The 15,616-nt window shown below is 40.1% G+C and overlaps 1 protein-coding gene across 1 annotated transcript in view; it reads left to right on the forward strand.

Moving 5' to 3' along the window:
* Positions 1–15,616, forward strand: part of APAF1 (apoptotic peptidase activating factor 1) — a 104,175-nt gene that overhangs the window by 2,349 nt on the left and 86,210 nt on the right. Inside the window, exons 2-6 of the mRNA XM_069095070.1 lie at positions 1,280–1,458; positions 2,116–2,302; positions 5,851–6,048; positions 13,651–13,834; positions 14,261–14,271. Coding sequence (XP_068951171.1) covers positions 1,321–1,458; positions 2,116–2,302; positions 5,851–6,048; positions 13,651–13,834; positions 14,261–14,271 — 718 coding nt within the window. The 5' untranslated portion in view covers positions 1,280–1,320. The remainder of the gene's footprint in view (positions 1–1,279; positions 1,459–2,115; positions 2,303–5,850; positions 6,049–13,650; positions 13,835–14,260; positions 14,272–15,616) is intronic.

The following is a 15,616-nucleotide window of genomic DNA, read 5'->3' on the forward strand; positions in this document are numbered from 1 at the left end:
AATGCTGTGACCTCATCTGGGGTTTTCTTGTGAAAAATACTGAAGTGGTTTGCCAGCTTATTTTACAGATGAAGAAACTGAGGCAAACTAAGTTAAGTGACTTGTTCAGGGTCACAGAGGTAGTAAGTGTCTGAGATCAGATCTGAACCCGAGAAGAGGATCAAGCTTGGCATTCTAACCACTGTGCTCTGTAGCTGGAGTAAGAAAGACCTGGGTTCAAAAGTTCAAAACCTTACATACTTGCTAGGGGTACACACACACACACACACACACACACACTGTCTCTTTGTCTCTCTCTCTCTCTCTCTGAATCTCTCACTGACCTACCCTGGGCAAGTCACTTTACCTGTTTCAGACTCAATTTCCTCATCTGCCTAATGAGGATAATAATAATAGCACTTACTTCACAGGATTATTATAGTGAGCATCACTTTGTAAACCTTAAAGAACTTTTCACAGAGCTGTGCTGTGATGTAGATAAATAGCATAAATACTATTATTCCCTATCTCACAGTTGAAGAGGCTCAGAAAAGTTCTGTGACTTTCCCAAATCACACAACTAGTGTTAGCCATGATTTAAAGCAGGTTTTTCCCAATTCCCAAACTACTGATTTTTCCCTAACATCATGTTGACTCTCTGAAATATTCCTAATTTAAAATATTTAAGAGAATTTCAGAAGCTCCTAAAACTCTTTCACCTCCAGGCATAGTTTTCCCTCCTGTTTTCACAAAAGAAGCTTTGGCTCATTCCAGCCATCTGCATTCGTGAACACTGACAAATGCAGACAAATGGTCATGCTTCTATTTTGGCCCCCCCCCCTCATTTGGTGATATTTATTTTAAACATGGTCATTTGTTAATAGCCATTGCTACAATAAACTCGGTGGGAAATTGTAATTGACTTAGAAGCATGAGCTTTTATGAATATTAAATATTATACTTAGGGCTTTGAAACATTCATATTTGTTATTGACTCCAAGGAATTTGGAAAGCAGATTGTGGAAGCCTGATTTTTACTGTACCTTCCTTTGCCCTGAATCCAAGGGATGACATCAGAGATTGAGTGTGTGTGGGGGAAGGGTTTCCTCTTGTTTTGTCTTGCTCTGTAGCCTGGCAGGGAATGCTGAGCACATGAGAAAGGTTTCCCTAACACAGACAAAGAGCTGGTGGTGGGGATTTCCACCTTGTTAATGACCCAGACAATTCCAAAAGTCAGTTTTGATTTTCCAAATGGAAGAAACTGCCCTGTGACTCCAGCTTTTTGATATCTTGGTTACAGCTCATGTTGGTCTGTCCTGAAGAAGATCAGCTTGGAGGAGGATGGATGCCAAAGCTCGAAACTGTTTGCTTCAGCACAAGGAAGCCCTGGAAAGAGACATCAAGACTTCCTACCTCATGGATCACCTGATTTCTGATCGGGTTCTTAGTTTGTCAGAGGAAGAGAAAATAAGAGTTCAGGTACATCTTCCCCCCTCCTCTGTGACCCCCCCCCTTCCCCAATACTAGAAGGACTGGGTGTGTTAGTTGATGTAAGAGTTTTAAAGTAATTTTTTATAATTTACCACAATTTCTCCTATCTGTACAAGTGCAGTTTGGACTTCAAATATAAATAATTATAAGCGGATATTGTCATTTTATTTTGAAATAAGATTTTCATCCTGTTGTCTCTATTTTCTTTGTTTTATGTATTAAAAAATGTACTATGTCAGTGATGCAGCCTAGTTCTTCAAGGTATTAATAAATTTTGGTCCTTCTATTAACTATCCTCTGAAGCAGGAGTTCTTAATATAGGGTCTACACACTCCAATGGTTCTGTGAATGAATTTGGGGATGAGGGTGTCTGTGAACTTGAATGGGAAAAAATTTATGTTTTTATTTTCACAACCTTTGACTGAAATTTAACCTTTCATTATTTTAAAACATTATTCTGAAATAGGGTCCCTAGACTTTATCAGACTAACAGAGTGACCCATGACATAGGAAAAAAAGGTGGAGGGTTCCTCCTGTTCTAAGATCACTTGTGTTGCCTTGGAAGTTTTCAGAATTTATTCTGGACACTTGCTTATGGGAGAAAAAAGTCCTTATATATATTTTTTCTTTTTTTTTTCTTTTTAGCCTACCCAAAAGAAGAGAGCAGCTATGCTAATTAGGGTGTTACTTGAAAAAGATAATAATTCATACATATCTTTCTACAATGCTCTGCTACATGAAGGCTACAAGGATTTAGCTTTCCTTCTCCAAGATGGTATTCCTCTTGCTTCATATAATGGGAAGGATTCAGTGGATGGAGTGACTTCATATGGTTAGTATCTGTGATCTAGCCCATGTTCTGTCAAGAAATACTAAAATGCTCAAATTTATCTCATAGGATCCAAAGATTATAGAATTAAGAACTAAGAAGGACTATCAAGTTCAACCTCTTTATTAACAGAGTTGTGACCTTTAATTTAAAAAGTTTGAGAAACATGATTTCTGGACAATGTAATAATTTTCTTAATAATGCCAGTATCTATTAATAAAAAGCTAGTGACTTGGCCATCTCTCTCTTAGACCAAAGATATTCATGGTGGTAGGGCTCGGGCTTATATGTCCATCGGACAAGAAGTGTGTTCCTGAGGTGACAATCAACTCTTGATTGGTTAACAATTATTGAATGAATATTGCAATGAGGGGCTGAACCTATTCAAAACAACTGATTGTGTCATTTACTTCTAAGTTAACCCACCCCCTCCCCTTGGGCAGTCTGTTCAAAGAATTTATCCCATCCAAAACTGAGTAGAACACCATGCCTTCCCCACCTGGGTGGGATCTGAAACTTAGTCCAGTCTCATTATCAGTAATGTCTTTCAAGAGACTGAACTTTTGAAATCAGGACTTTAGAAAAAGGGGGGAACTCTGCATCTACTCAAATCATTGCTTATTAATAATCATTTCTCTCATAATCCAGATTTGAACCCAGGTTCTTATACTTTAAATACAGCAGATTTTTCATTGTGTTATTCTGCTTTCCCATTAGGAAAACTCACCCAAGGAAGTGCTTGATTAATTCTTTTTATAAGTGATTATAAGTGAGAGTGTAGGGTAGAATTGTTTTCTATTTAGTTTTTAAAATAAGGTTGATTCTCCCCATTGTAGCTTGGTCTTGGTCATTCTTGGTTCATTTTTACATTTTCTATTAGAATTGTTTTGGTTGTGCTCTCAAGGCCTTCTCTAATACCCCATCTTTGTGGTGGTATGGAGGAGATGGGGGGCCATAACAGTGAGCAGGCCACCTGTTGGACAAGAGCAAAGACCAGTATGCCTGGGGACCAGCCAGGGTTGTGTGAAGAGACTCACTGTCATCAGCACCAGATTATAAGATTAAAAAGTATGACCCAAATGGGACCTTTGATGTCATCAAACCCAACTCCCTTATTTAATAGATGAGGAATCTGAGCCCCAGAAGAGTGAGGCAGTTTGCCTAAGCTCCCCAGGTAGTCAGGGAGAGAGTGAGGGCGAATTTGGGGCCATGGTGATGCTTAGAGATTGTACTTCAAGTCATAGGGTCAGCTACTGAAAGTTGGAAGGAACTTTAGAAGGGTTTGAGTACATGCCTTTCATTACAGTTAAGAAAACTGAGGCCCCAGGAGGGGAAGTATCTCTAGGGCTGTAAAGGATGTTAAAGGCCACTGAGTTCAATTTGAAGAAACAGGCCCAGAGAGGGAAAGTGAGGCAGGATTTGAACTCGGATCTGTGGCCTCCAAATCTAAAACATATAAGTAGCATAAAAAACTTTGTGCAAATTCTTCCCTATGCTCAGTCCTGAGGATTGGCTTGTTGTTGCTGTCCCTTGATATAATTATATAATATGCATTTCAAGGAAAGCCATGGGAGTTAGTCAAAGCCCTTTTAGTTGGCAGTGGGAGGAATAGTGTAACGGAACATGACAACTTTATAACTGTTTATTAAGTCATCTAATAACACAGAGACCAGGGCTTGGGCTCACCGCTCAGGCTCCTTGAGGTCACCAAGCTTGTTTCCTTGTGGGATGATTTCACTTGTAAGAGACATTACTTTGCAGCAGTTGTATTGTTTATCTTGGTGTAGCAGCTTTCCTCATTCCAGTTTTGTAATTGCTGTATAGGACAGATACTCTCAAGCCTTGCATTCCTAAAGCAGGTTCCAATAGACTCTACACCCTCATGCCCTCCCTCCCAGGCTTCATTATCTGAAAAAGGATGGCTCAAGTGAGGTAGTGAGAAGGAATGGGGAAGTAGAGGCAGATATGGCCAGGCCAGCCCAGCCAGGGGGCTTCCTTGGCCTTCCCTAAAGGGAGTGTGCTGTTGTTTTTCATCTGAGTAAGTGAAATTAGCCACTGATCATTTTCTTGTTGCTTTGGGTGCTGAGCTGGTAGCCTCCAGTTTGTTCTCTCTATCCACTTGCTTGTAAGAATTCAGGGCTGAGTTGGGCCTGGGTCTTAGTTTACAAGTTGGCAGAGATTCAGGTAGCTTGAGAGTGAACATCTCCAATTAACAGCCATTAAGTGAAAGGATGCTGGGACCATTCCCTTTCTTAAGTCTCTCATCCTTTATATCTTACATTTAGACTGCTCTAACAATTGTTGACGGGTGTACAGTCTTATCTTAATTTCTTTTCTCCATCTTTGTTTTCTTATCCTGAACCGCCTTCTTCCTTCACAGAGACTTGTTGTTGGTTTTTTTTCACTATTAATTTACTGTTTTCTTCATCTGGGCTTTTTCTAAAAGCTTTATCCTTATTCAATTTCTGGCCAAACCACATTTCTTGGGTGAAGTCTCTGAAGTTTCCATACAGCCCTGTGAACAAACTAAGAAATTTTCAGGACAGAGTAAAAGAAAAAATATGAAATCATGGCTAATAATTGGACTTTGAAGTTTGTCCATACTTGCTAACTTTCTTTTGGATTCACATTTCAATTTCTTCTTTTTTTTTTACTTAAAATTTTAATGGATATCTTTTGTTTTTATGTTACTTTTGTTTCCAAATACATTTATTATCCCCTTCCCACCACCTTTCAGGCTATTCCTTTTAACAGAAGAGAAAAAGGATATATATACTCTTTCCCTGTTCTGATTTCTTCGCATCACATCATATAAGTCTTTGCTTGTTTCATTGGTATCTTTTATTGTGGTACAGTAATGTTGCATTACGTTAATGTACCATATTTAACCATTTCCCAATTGATGGGCATCAACTTTTTTTTGGTTTATATTATTTTAATTAATTAATTTATATTTAGTTTTCAACATTCATTTCCACAAAATTTTGAGCTCCAAATTTTCTCCCCATTTCTTCCCTCTACCCACTTCAGGATGGTATTCATTCTGATTACCCCTTTCCCCAATCTGCTCTCCCTTCTATCAACCTCTCTCTCTCTCTTATCTTTTTCCCTTATATTTTCCTGTAGGGCAAGATGGAGTTTTGTACCCTGTTGCCTGTATATCTTATTTCCCAGTTGAATATAAAAATAAGTTTTTTTGGGGGGGAGCATCAACTTCTTCTCCATTTCTTTATTACCACTGCTGTAATACTTTGGTGTCTATGGGATCTTTTGTCTTTGATCTCCTTGTAGAATGTACCTAGTAGTAGTATCTCTGGATCTGAGGGTATGGTTAGTTTTGTCACTTTCTTTTTTTGCCAAATTCCAAATTACTTTTCAGAATGGTTAGACCAGTCCACAGCTCTAACAATAGCATATTCACTTTTTGTGGAAATGGATGGGGGGACCTGTGTATGGTGCTAAAAACATGAGGCATTCTAGCCTGATTTAGTGGCATTGCCTGAGTTACCTTTTGGATGTTTTATTTATGTTCTCACTATTTTGGGTTTCAGTGAAGACAGTGCTGTGTGAAGGTGGTGTACCACAGAGGCCTGTTGTATTTGTGACCAGGAAGAAGCTGGTGAACTCAATCCAGGAAAAGCTTTATAAGCTCAACGGTGAACCCGGATGGGTCATAGTTTATGGGATGGCGGGCTGCGGGAAATCTGTCCTAGCTGCTGAAGCTGTCCGGGACCACAGCCTCTTAGAAAGTAAGTGCTTGAATAGTAAGACAGTGGTGGCTAATAATGTATTTTTCATGAATGATTACTTTGAAATTATGTAATTTGGGGAGGGCTGACTGACAGATTTGATCAGGTCACTGTGAGCTGTAATTCCCAGAATCATTGGGTTGAGAAGTAACTTAGAAGTCATTTAGTTAAGGGGTTTTAAGTGCATGAGATTTTTATTCCTTTTTATGTTATGAGAGGCAGGGTACTGTGGTAGATAGAAGTCATAGCTTTTTTTTTTTATTCAGAGCTTAAAAAAAACTGAATAAAATGAACATTTCCATATGTCTAGTACAATAGAAAAAGAGGATTGTACATGAAACTGCAATTCTCTCTGAAATACATCTTTTAAAATCATTTATATATACACACATACATATACGTACGAACATATGTATATATAACCATATATCTATATCTTTGTCAATATGGATATAGATATATGTATAAAAATAAAAATGAGGTTACTCCTTAATTTTCAGACATGTTCTGCTTGTTTGATTCCTTATGGTTTCCCTTCTGTTTTCTTCTATGTGTTTTAAAAAGTGCTTCAGTGACAGTCTTTTATTTTTCTTTCTTTTTTGGGGGTGGGCAACTGTTAATTCTACTTTTTCTCCTCACCTCATTGCTAAAAAGAAAAACAAAAACTTTGTAACAAGTATGCAGTCAAGTAAAACAGATTCTCACATTTGGCTATGTCCCAAAATGTTTATCTTATCCTGCTTCATGAACCCTTCACCTCAGTCAGGAGGTGGTAGATAGCATGGTCCTGGAATCGTGACAGTCATTGCATTGATCTGGGTTCTTGTGTTTTTCAAGGTAGTTTTTCTTTACAGTATTTTCCAGGTTCTGCTTATTCACTCTCCATTAGTTCACATAAGTCTGAAACTGCTCCTTTTATCATTTCTTATCGTGTAATAAAAATATTACATTTATATCTTATAATTTGTTCAGCTGTTTCCCACTTTATGGGCATCCCCCTCCTTAGTTCCTTGTTCTTTGCTCTGACAAAAAGAACTGCCATAAATATTTATTCACATGAGTCCTTTTCCTTTTTCTTTGATTTCTCTAGGGGGTATAGGCTTAGTTGTGATATCATGGGGTCAGATGGTAAACACAGTTTTTTGACTTTGATCATGGTTCCAACATAATTTCCAGAATGGCTATGCTATTTCACAGTTCACCAACAGTACATTCTGGTGGCCAAGCAACTCTTTAAAATGATTAAGTTATGGACACTTGCAGGCTTGTGTCTGGAGAGGGAGTTTCCATGTTGGCATTTCCTTATACCCCTGAGATCACATCTGGTTATTAGTTCTTATTCTTCCCCTACTCCCAGTTTACCTGAAATTTATCTCATATCTATTTTGTATGTTCTTTTCTGTGTACATGCTTTCTCCTGGATAGAATATAAACTTCTCAAGGGCAGAGACTATTTCTTTTTGTCTTTTTATTCCCAGTGCCTAGCAAAATTTCTGGCACATAGTAGGCACTTAACAAATACTTATTGATTGATCAAGATTGATTCAGTCCATTTTACAGATGAGAAAACTGAGACCCAGAGAAGGAGTAATTTACTCAAAGAAAGTCACACAGTTATTAAGTGGCAGTACCAGGACTGAAACCCAGGTTCTCTGATACTAAACTTAGTGTTTGTTATTCCAGGACATGTCCTTCTGAAGGAAGGCATTTTCTCTTTTGGAGGAAAAAAGGAAAATGGCTTGTAAGCAGTGGTCTGGTGTCCACTTCAGAAGTTTATTATTTTTATTAAAATTAATTTGTAAAATTTTGAGTTTCAGATTTTCTCCCTTTCTCCCCTCCTCTACCCATTGAGAAGGAAATATAATACACATTATACATATGAAATTGTGTATAAGTTATTTTCCATTTGGTTTTTGGAAAAATAACTTCTTTGGACCTTGTTTTCTTCAGCTATAAAATGAGGGGGTTGATTGACTTCTGAGACCCCTTCTAGCTCTCAGTCTGTATCCTATCATCTGGGAGTCGACCCAAGAAAGGCAGTGTGGTGCTCTAGAAAGAGCTGGATCTAGCACTGGGGTCTTGGATTCCGACCCCAGTTCTGCCTCATACTTTGGGTGAAACTGTAGGCAAGTCTCTGACCTTCTGTGGCCCTCATGTGCCTCATCAATAAAATAAGGAGCTTGCATTAATGGGGCTTCAAGGTCCATTCTAGGATTATATAACCCTATATAATAGGGTTAATAACCAATAACCCTAGGATTCAGGACCAGGTGAATGCCGCTGCGGCCTTATTTATTTTCATGAGATCAGTATATCTGAAATCTCCATCTCTACCCCTGAACTTCCATAGATTGACGGAAAGAAAAATACATAAATACTGTATTTATTAAGTGCCTACTTTGTGCCAGTGTCTGTGTGGCATTGGGAATGCAAATGTAAGCAAAAATAAAGGTGGTTCCTGCCTTCAATAAACTGACATTCTAGTGGGGCAGTACACATAAAAGGAATCTGAAAAGGGGGGGTGTGACAAGGTTGAGAAGTACTTGTGGTAGTGGTGGGCTGGACCTCAGGATCTGAGCTGTTATCTAGCTGCCAGCACCTGTACCTACATCAGTAGGATCACAGGTTAGCGTTGGAGGGGACCTTAGAGGCTGTCTAGGCCAACCCCCTTTTTTACAGATAAGGAAACTGATGCCCAGGCAGGGGAAGTGATTTCTCAACATTCGCTAGGTAATAAGTTTTAAGGTTGGAATTTGAACGCAGGTCCTTGGACTTCACATAAGATGCTTTCAATGCACTGTGCTATTTTTCTATAAATTCTTTTTTTTTTTTTAAGCAATTGGGGTTAAGTAACTTGCCCAAGATTACATGACCAGTTTTTTTTGTGTGTGTGTGTGTGTGTGTGTGTGGGTGTTAAGTATCTGAGGCCGGAACCAATCCCGGGTCGACTCCGGGCTGGCGCTCTTACTCACTGCACCACCTAGCCACCCTTATAAATTCTTTAATAAATATTTATTGTGTGTCTATGGTTGGATGCTTATGATTTCTTCTGGAGCCCGAGAATCTGGATCATATTCATTATACAGAAGGGACCTTAGAGCTCATGTAATCCAACCTCTGTTTTACATTTGAGGAAATCGAGGCCTAAACACAGACCAAGTGCTTCTTTTAGAACTTAGCACTGCTGGACTTCCAGGAACTTTTTGTGTATTTGTATTTAGTTCGCAGTTTGTTTGGTGCCTTATATAGATGGTATGTGTTCAAGAAACATTTTTGTGTTACATGATTCTAGAAAATTTGGATTAGGTTTATTCGTATTCTCTTTCCTCTGGCTTTAGGTAGCTGTGTGAACCTGGGCAATCCAACTGATTTCCTCCTCCTCTTTCCTCCTTCCTCCCTCTTCCCTCCTGACTCTTGAAACTGGTTTAGTAATATGGATTATTCTTGACTTTTCAGAGTGGTGCATCTGGCCTTCATAGCTTACCCTATTTCCCAGTTTGGATCAGAGTTGAGCCTAAATTCCTAAAGAATAAGATGACTTGGGCCTAGATTAAAAAAAAAAATCCTCCATATCTTGTCATAGCAGTAACTGGCTTATCAAAGGTGTCCAGTTTTGGAATTTCAGGGAAATGAGAGCATCTCCTTTGCTAAAGAAGATTCTTATCTTTTGAGTTCATTTCTTTCCCTGGCTTCCTTCAAGTCTTCAACTAAAATCCTATCTTTTCCAGGATATCTTTCCCAATGCCTTTCCTCAGTTGCTGATTTTCTCTTTACTCTGTATATGTCTTGCTTGTGCATACTTTTTTTCATACTGTCTCCCTTATTGTATTGTGAGCTCCTCAAGGGTAGGGAACATCTTTTCCCTTTCTTTGTATCTCCACAACTTAGCACAGTGGCTAGCACTGTAGATGCTTATTGACTGAATTGACTTGATTGACAGTTAAATGCTTATTGACTGAAAATATACATAGTGCTTTATTGCTACTCTTTGTTTTTGGACAGAGTTCCAGTGATGACCCTACTCCAGTAGAACCCTTCCCTGTGACAAAGAATTATAGTTAAAACAAATAGCACATCAGCCTTGGTTGAGCATCTGTGCCTCACTTCACAACTGTAGTTTACCACCTACCTGCTCATAAATGGGATCCGTGCTTCATCTTGGTCCTCTGAAGTCAGGATTGGACACTGCATGGCAGGGGAGTTGCCAAGTCTTTCATTGGTGCTTTTCTTTTTCTTTTTCTTTTTTTGGAGGGGCAGTTGGGGTTAAGTGACTTGCCTGCCTAAGGTCACACGGCTAGTAAATGTTAAGTGTCTGAGGTCAGATTTGAACTCAGGTCCTCCTGACTCAGTGCTCTATTCACTGCACCACCTAGCCGCCCCAGTGCTTTTCTTTACATTATTGTGAGCATCATGTAACTTGTTCTTCTGGTTCTACCAGCTTTGCCTTGCCTCCGTTCATGCATGTCTTCCCAAGTTTCTCAGAATTCTTTGTGTTCCTTATGATGCAATGGCATGTTATGTCTTCATATACCACTATTTATTTAGCAATCCTCTACTTAATGGAAATCACTTGGCTACTAAAAAAAAAGTGCTGCTCATAAATATCTTTGTGACTTTGTCTTTGACCTTCTCTGGGTCTAGTAGTGATAATCCTTGGTCTAAGCTTAATGTGCAGATTAGTGATTTTTCTTTACTATTCCAAATTGTTTTTCAGATATGGTGAAATCAATCCATAGCTCCAGCTACAGTCTGTTAGGGTGCTAGCCTTCTCATTGTGCTAAAATCATCACCATTTTGTCTTTTGTAATCTTTGCTAATCAAATTCTCTCCAGAATCTAGGAACATTAGTCTTGAGAATTCTAATTACAAAATTCTTTCTGTCTTTGTTTCTCCCTCTGTCTTTGTCTGCCTCCTTTCCTTTTCCCTTCTCCCCCCTTCCCATTAACCCAAATGCATGTCAGTCACTTCTTTCCTTCTTATCATAGATTTAGAACCAGAAGAGACCTCAGAGATCATCTCCAACATTCCTACTTGTTTTACAAAGGAGGAAATTGAGACCCAGGTTGCTGATGTGCTTTAATCAGTGTTATTTCAGGGAGTAAGGAGCAGAGCTGAGCATAAAACCTAGGCCCTTTGACTCTCAGTGCAGTGCTTGTCTGCCTTTTGCTGCTTGTTTGGCTTGCCGGCTGGGTTGCTTTACACTGAATCAATTTATTTTCTCTTGGTGGGGATGGCAGGGATGGGGCATTCCTGGGCATTCCTCCTCCTCCCCGTTCTCCCTCATCACACCCCCTTAGACCATGCGTTTGGTCATTCCCCTTCGTTGCACACCCAGTACCTGAGAGTTGGGTGTATATTTCACCTTCCTTTTTGTCTCTGAAATCTGAGGGATGTGTGCCCTCTAGTGTGCCCTCTGGGTAAAAGAATAACTTCTGTTTGTATGCCAGCATCATTTCCTCTTAATTACCAATGTCCTTTTGAATTGTTTTTATGTTTTTTTAAATTTTAAATTAAGTAAATGTTTTAACTCTTAATAGTTTCTTTATATCATGACTTTTGGTCTCTGAGGATTGTACAAACAGTTAACTTTGCTTTTTAAAAAATGTTATTATTTAAAATGTTTTTCTGATGTCCCTTCTATCCTTTATGCAGTGAACTCCAGAGCTCCCTGTTATCTCCAGGGTCATGTAGGAGCTCCTGTGTGGCTTATTAATCCCTTCATGATCTGGTTCCTTCCTTCCTTTCCTTGTCTTTGTCCTGGCCCCTCTCCCCTGCCTCCTGACTTCCTGCAGGACTCTGCTCCCTCCCACCCTGTGCAGGAGGCCTTTCCTGAATCCCCCCTACACCTGATTTCCTCTGAGAGTGCCTCTATCAGCCCTGGGCATGTCCTGGGTGTGTGTAGTCATTTGCACATTGAAGCTCCTGACAGCAGAGACAACATTGCCTTTCTTTGTATCCCCCAGGCACACAGTATGTGCTTAATAAATGCTTGATGACCGACTGACTGTGGTCACATGGTTGGTCAGTGGTCAGAGTTCAACCCAGAGCTTTTCTGACTTCTGGTTCAGCATGGCTTCCTGTCTTCCCACTGCCTGCCCACAGGCTTATTATTCTCTCTTGGAGGCGTTTTTGCTGCCTGTATTCTTTCTCTTTTAGAGAAGTCACCTCTCCTGGTGTGGTAGAGATGGCCTCTAGCCCATGGAATCCCCAGAGGATTCATGAGATGGAGTGTCTCAGGGCTGTTTGGTGTTTAGTTATTGGGGAAGAACTTTCATGCCCATGGGCCTTCTGCTGAAATTATGAACAGGAGCTGCTCCCTCAGACCTCATTGAGGGATGGAGGCTGGTGGAGCTCTGTGACCTGAGATTTTGTGGTTATTCTCAGCCTTAATTTATCTGGCTGTAGTTGGGGTGTGGGATGAGATTGGCTGCTTCTACTGCCTTGTACAGAGACAGTAAGAGTAAATAAAATCACTTAGCTGAGGGAGGGGAGCACAAAGGGATTAGGAGAGGGATGTCCTAGACTGGTTTGGAAGCCCCTGAAAGGATGGTTATGAAGCACCTACTATGTGTGGGCACTGTGATCAGCACTCAGAATACAAAAACAAAGAATGAAGCAATCCCACTGCCAGTGAGATTACATAATAGGGGAGACATTGATCACATATATAAACATGTATAAAATAAATTTAAAATAGAGAGAAGGTAATTTTTTTGAGTGGAGGGGTGGGAGAGAGGCACTAGCAGCTAAAGAAAAAACTTTTTTTTTGGTTTGGACTTGTGATTTCAACTGTATAGCTAATACCCTTTTCTAGTACTGATCTCTTGCTCTACAATTTCTAGCCTTAATCTCTTGTGCCAAGTGTTTTGGGATGATTTTGGAAGAATTGGATGAAGCTAGGAGGTCCCTTTGCAGAATGATGGAAATTGCATTATTTTAAATTTTAAAAATTGCATGACATATGAATGATTATACAGGAAACCAATTCTATTGAAATATAGTAATCAGAATAATTGGAGAAAAAAACCAAAAAATTTGTTCATGGACCCCAGGTTAGGAGATCCTACCTCAAAGAACTGTCTGAGGCACTAAGACATGATGTAGTTGGCCCAGGTTTGTACCATTCTGGGTCAAAATGTAGGACCTGAATACAGTTTAAAAAATAATTTTTTTTTCAATTAACGAAATTCTGTTTTTTCTCCCTTCCACTTCCCTCTTGAGAAAGAACGAAAAACAGAACTTCAGTTCTAAACATGTGTAGTCAGACGAGGCAGATTCTCCTTGTTGGCTATGTCTAAACCCAACATGCCTCTGAGTCTAAGATGTAGTCCTGCTGACTCCGTAGCTAGCTCTCCTTCCACAGGGCCCGAGGTGGCTGTGCTGAGAGGATGGAGACGTTCCCACAAATACCCCAACAAATCCTGCAACCCTAAAGAATCAGCAGAATGACCTGATCTTCCATGATTTGCTCCTTTTTCAAAGAAGCAAGGAGGAGATGGGACTCTGTAGCTAATCTGCCTTTTAGTTCATGTAGTGCTCTAGACTGAAGGCTTTTCCAAATCTTAACTTAACCCTCTTGGCCTTGCTGGCTGTCTTTCCCAGCATGCTTCCCAGGAGGCGTGCATTGGGTCTCTATCGGCAAACAGGACAAATCTGGGCTCCTGATGAAACTCCAGAACCTGTGCACTCGGCTGGACCAGGATGGTGCTTTTTCCCAGAGACTCCCACTGAACCTTGAGGAAGCCAAAGACCGCCTCCATTTCTTGATGCTGCGCAAGTGCCCAAGGTAGAAATCGAGGATGGGAACCTCACTACTGGATTTTCCTCCTCGTTGCTTAGGGTTAAGGGATTAAGGGGAGCTGGTTTTGGCTCCTCCCTTTGGGTCTTCTGTCAATAAAATGACAGGAGGCAGAAGAAGTACTTAGAGTGGACCTGAATTTGAGTCTTGGCTCTCTTCCCTACGAGCTCTTGTGGCATTGGGCGATTCAAATAATCTCTCTGGGCCTCAGTTTTTTTCATTTATAAAATAAGAGAGTTGGCCTCTGGTCCCTTAAAGCTCTTGATTTATGATTCTATCTAGAATAGGGATTAAGCCTGGTCTGTTTGTCTCTGGAAAGCAGAGCTAGAAACAGTGGGTAGAAGTCCTGTTTCAACTTGGGAGAAGTTCCTGCATGGGTTGAGAGGATTCTCTGTGTGTCTCTGGGGCACTTAGCATGGGGCCTGGTATGTAATAGGTCCTTAATAAGTGCTTCTTTCCTCCTTCCTCTTTTCAACTGTTAGGGTCACTTCTTAATCTGGTGCCCAGCCCAATTTTACTAAATCCTTTTTATTTATTTATTTTTTTAAAGTAATCGGGGTTAAGTAACTTGCTCAAGGTTACACAGCCAGATTTTTTTTGTGTGTGTGTGGGTGTGAAGTATCTGAGGCTGGAACCAATCCCAGGTCTCCCGACTCTGGGGCCGGTGCTCTTACTTACTGCGCCACCTGGCCACACCTTACTAAATCCTTTTTACTAAAATACATTTGATCACCCTCATTGAGAAGCAGTTCTCTGGGTGGCTGAAAAGTAACTCAGAAGGATAAAAACAAATCAGTGTCTCAGGCAAGAAGGTTTCCTGGAGTCTCAGTAGCCCCTCACTGAAGTCTATGGTTAATTGCTGGATGTGAAATCAAATCTCAGAGTTGTAGATCTGCATTTTCCTTATTATTAGGTTTTTTGTTTTTTTAATTTTTATGTATTTCTTGAATTTTATGACTGTGAATGGGATAAACTCTCCCATATTATTCGTTATTTGAATCATTTTCCTCATAATGGTTAATGATTTGCATCTAAAAGAACGTTCTTACAGATTATATAAATGTATGTTTTTTGGCTGAACTTCTGATTTCATTGCTTGAGGGAATCCTAGGTAAAGAAGCTCCCTCTGCCAGTGTAGAGCAGCATATTTGCCCCCATGGGCAAATTCCCTCCCCTTTTCCGCTTTTTTTATGTTTCCTCTTCTCCCATTAGAATGTAAACTGAGTGAGGGCAGGGACCAGCTCTTTTTGCTTGTATTAATTTCTCCAGCACTTTAACATGCTAGTACCTGGCACACCACAGGAGCTAAATTAATACTTGTTGTCTGTCTGCCTTTCTAAAGCTTGCAGCTGTAGATGCTTGGAGCAGTGAGAGGTGAATTTTAATTGCATGACATACCGTGTTTCCCCGATAATAAGACACTGTCTTATTTTTTTTGGACAGAAAAACACCAGAGGGCTTATTTTCAGGGGAGGGCTTATTTTAATGAACATTGACAGCAATTTTAATAAACAGGTAAATGTGAACAAAAAAATGTACCTTTATTCAATAAGCAAATCACTGGGGAAGAACAGGATGACGCGCTCACTGCTGCAGCTCTGATTGGATGCAGCTCGGAGCTCAGCATGCGTTTCACGGCGGGGGGGGGGACGGTGCATACAGAGGGTACCGTAATGTAGCGTGTAGCGCAGGGCATCACCTTCACTACAGTAGCAATCTCAATAGGGCTTATTTTCAGGGGAGGGCTTATTTTAATGAACATTGACAGCA

Source organism: Petaurus breviceps, unplaced genomic scaffold (assembly GCF_028583685.1).
Source record: "Petaurus breviceps papuanus isolate PSGF00001 unplaced genomic scaffold, PetGlider_PUasm1.0 225, whole genome shotgun sequence".
In the NCBI taxonomy this organism is placed as follows: Eukaryota; Metazoa; Chordata; class Mammalia; order Diprotodontia; family Petauridae; genus Petaurus; species Petaurus breviceps.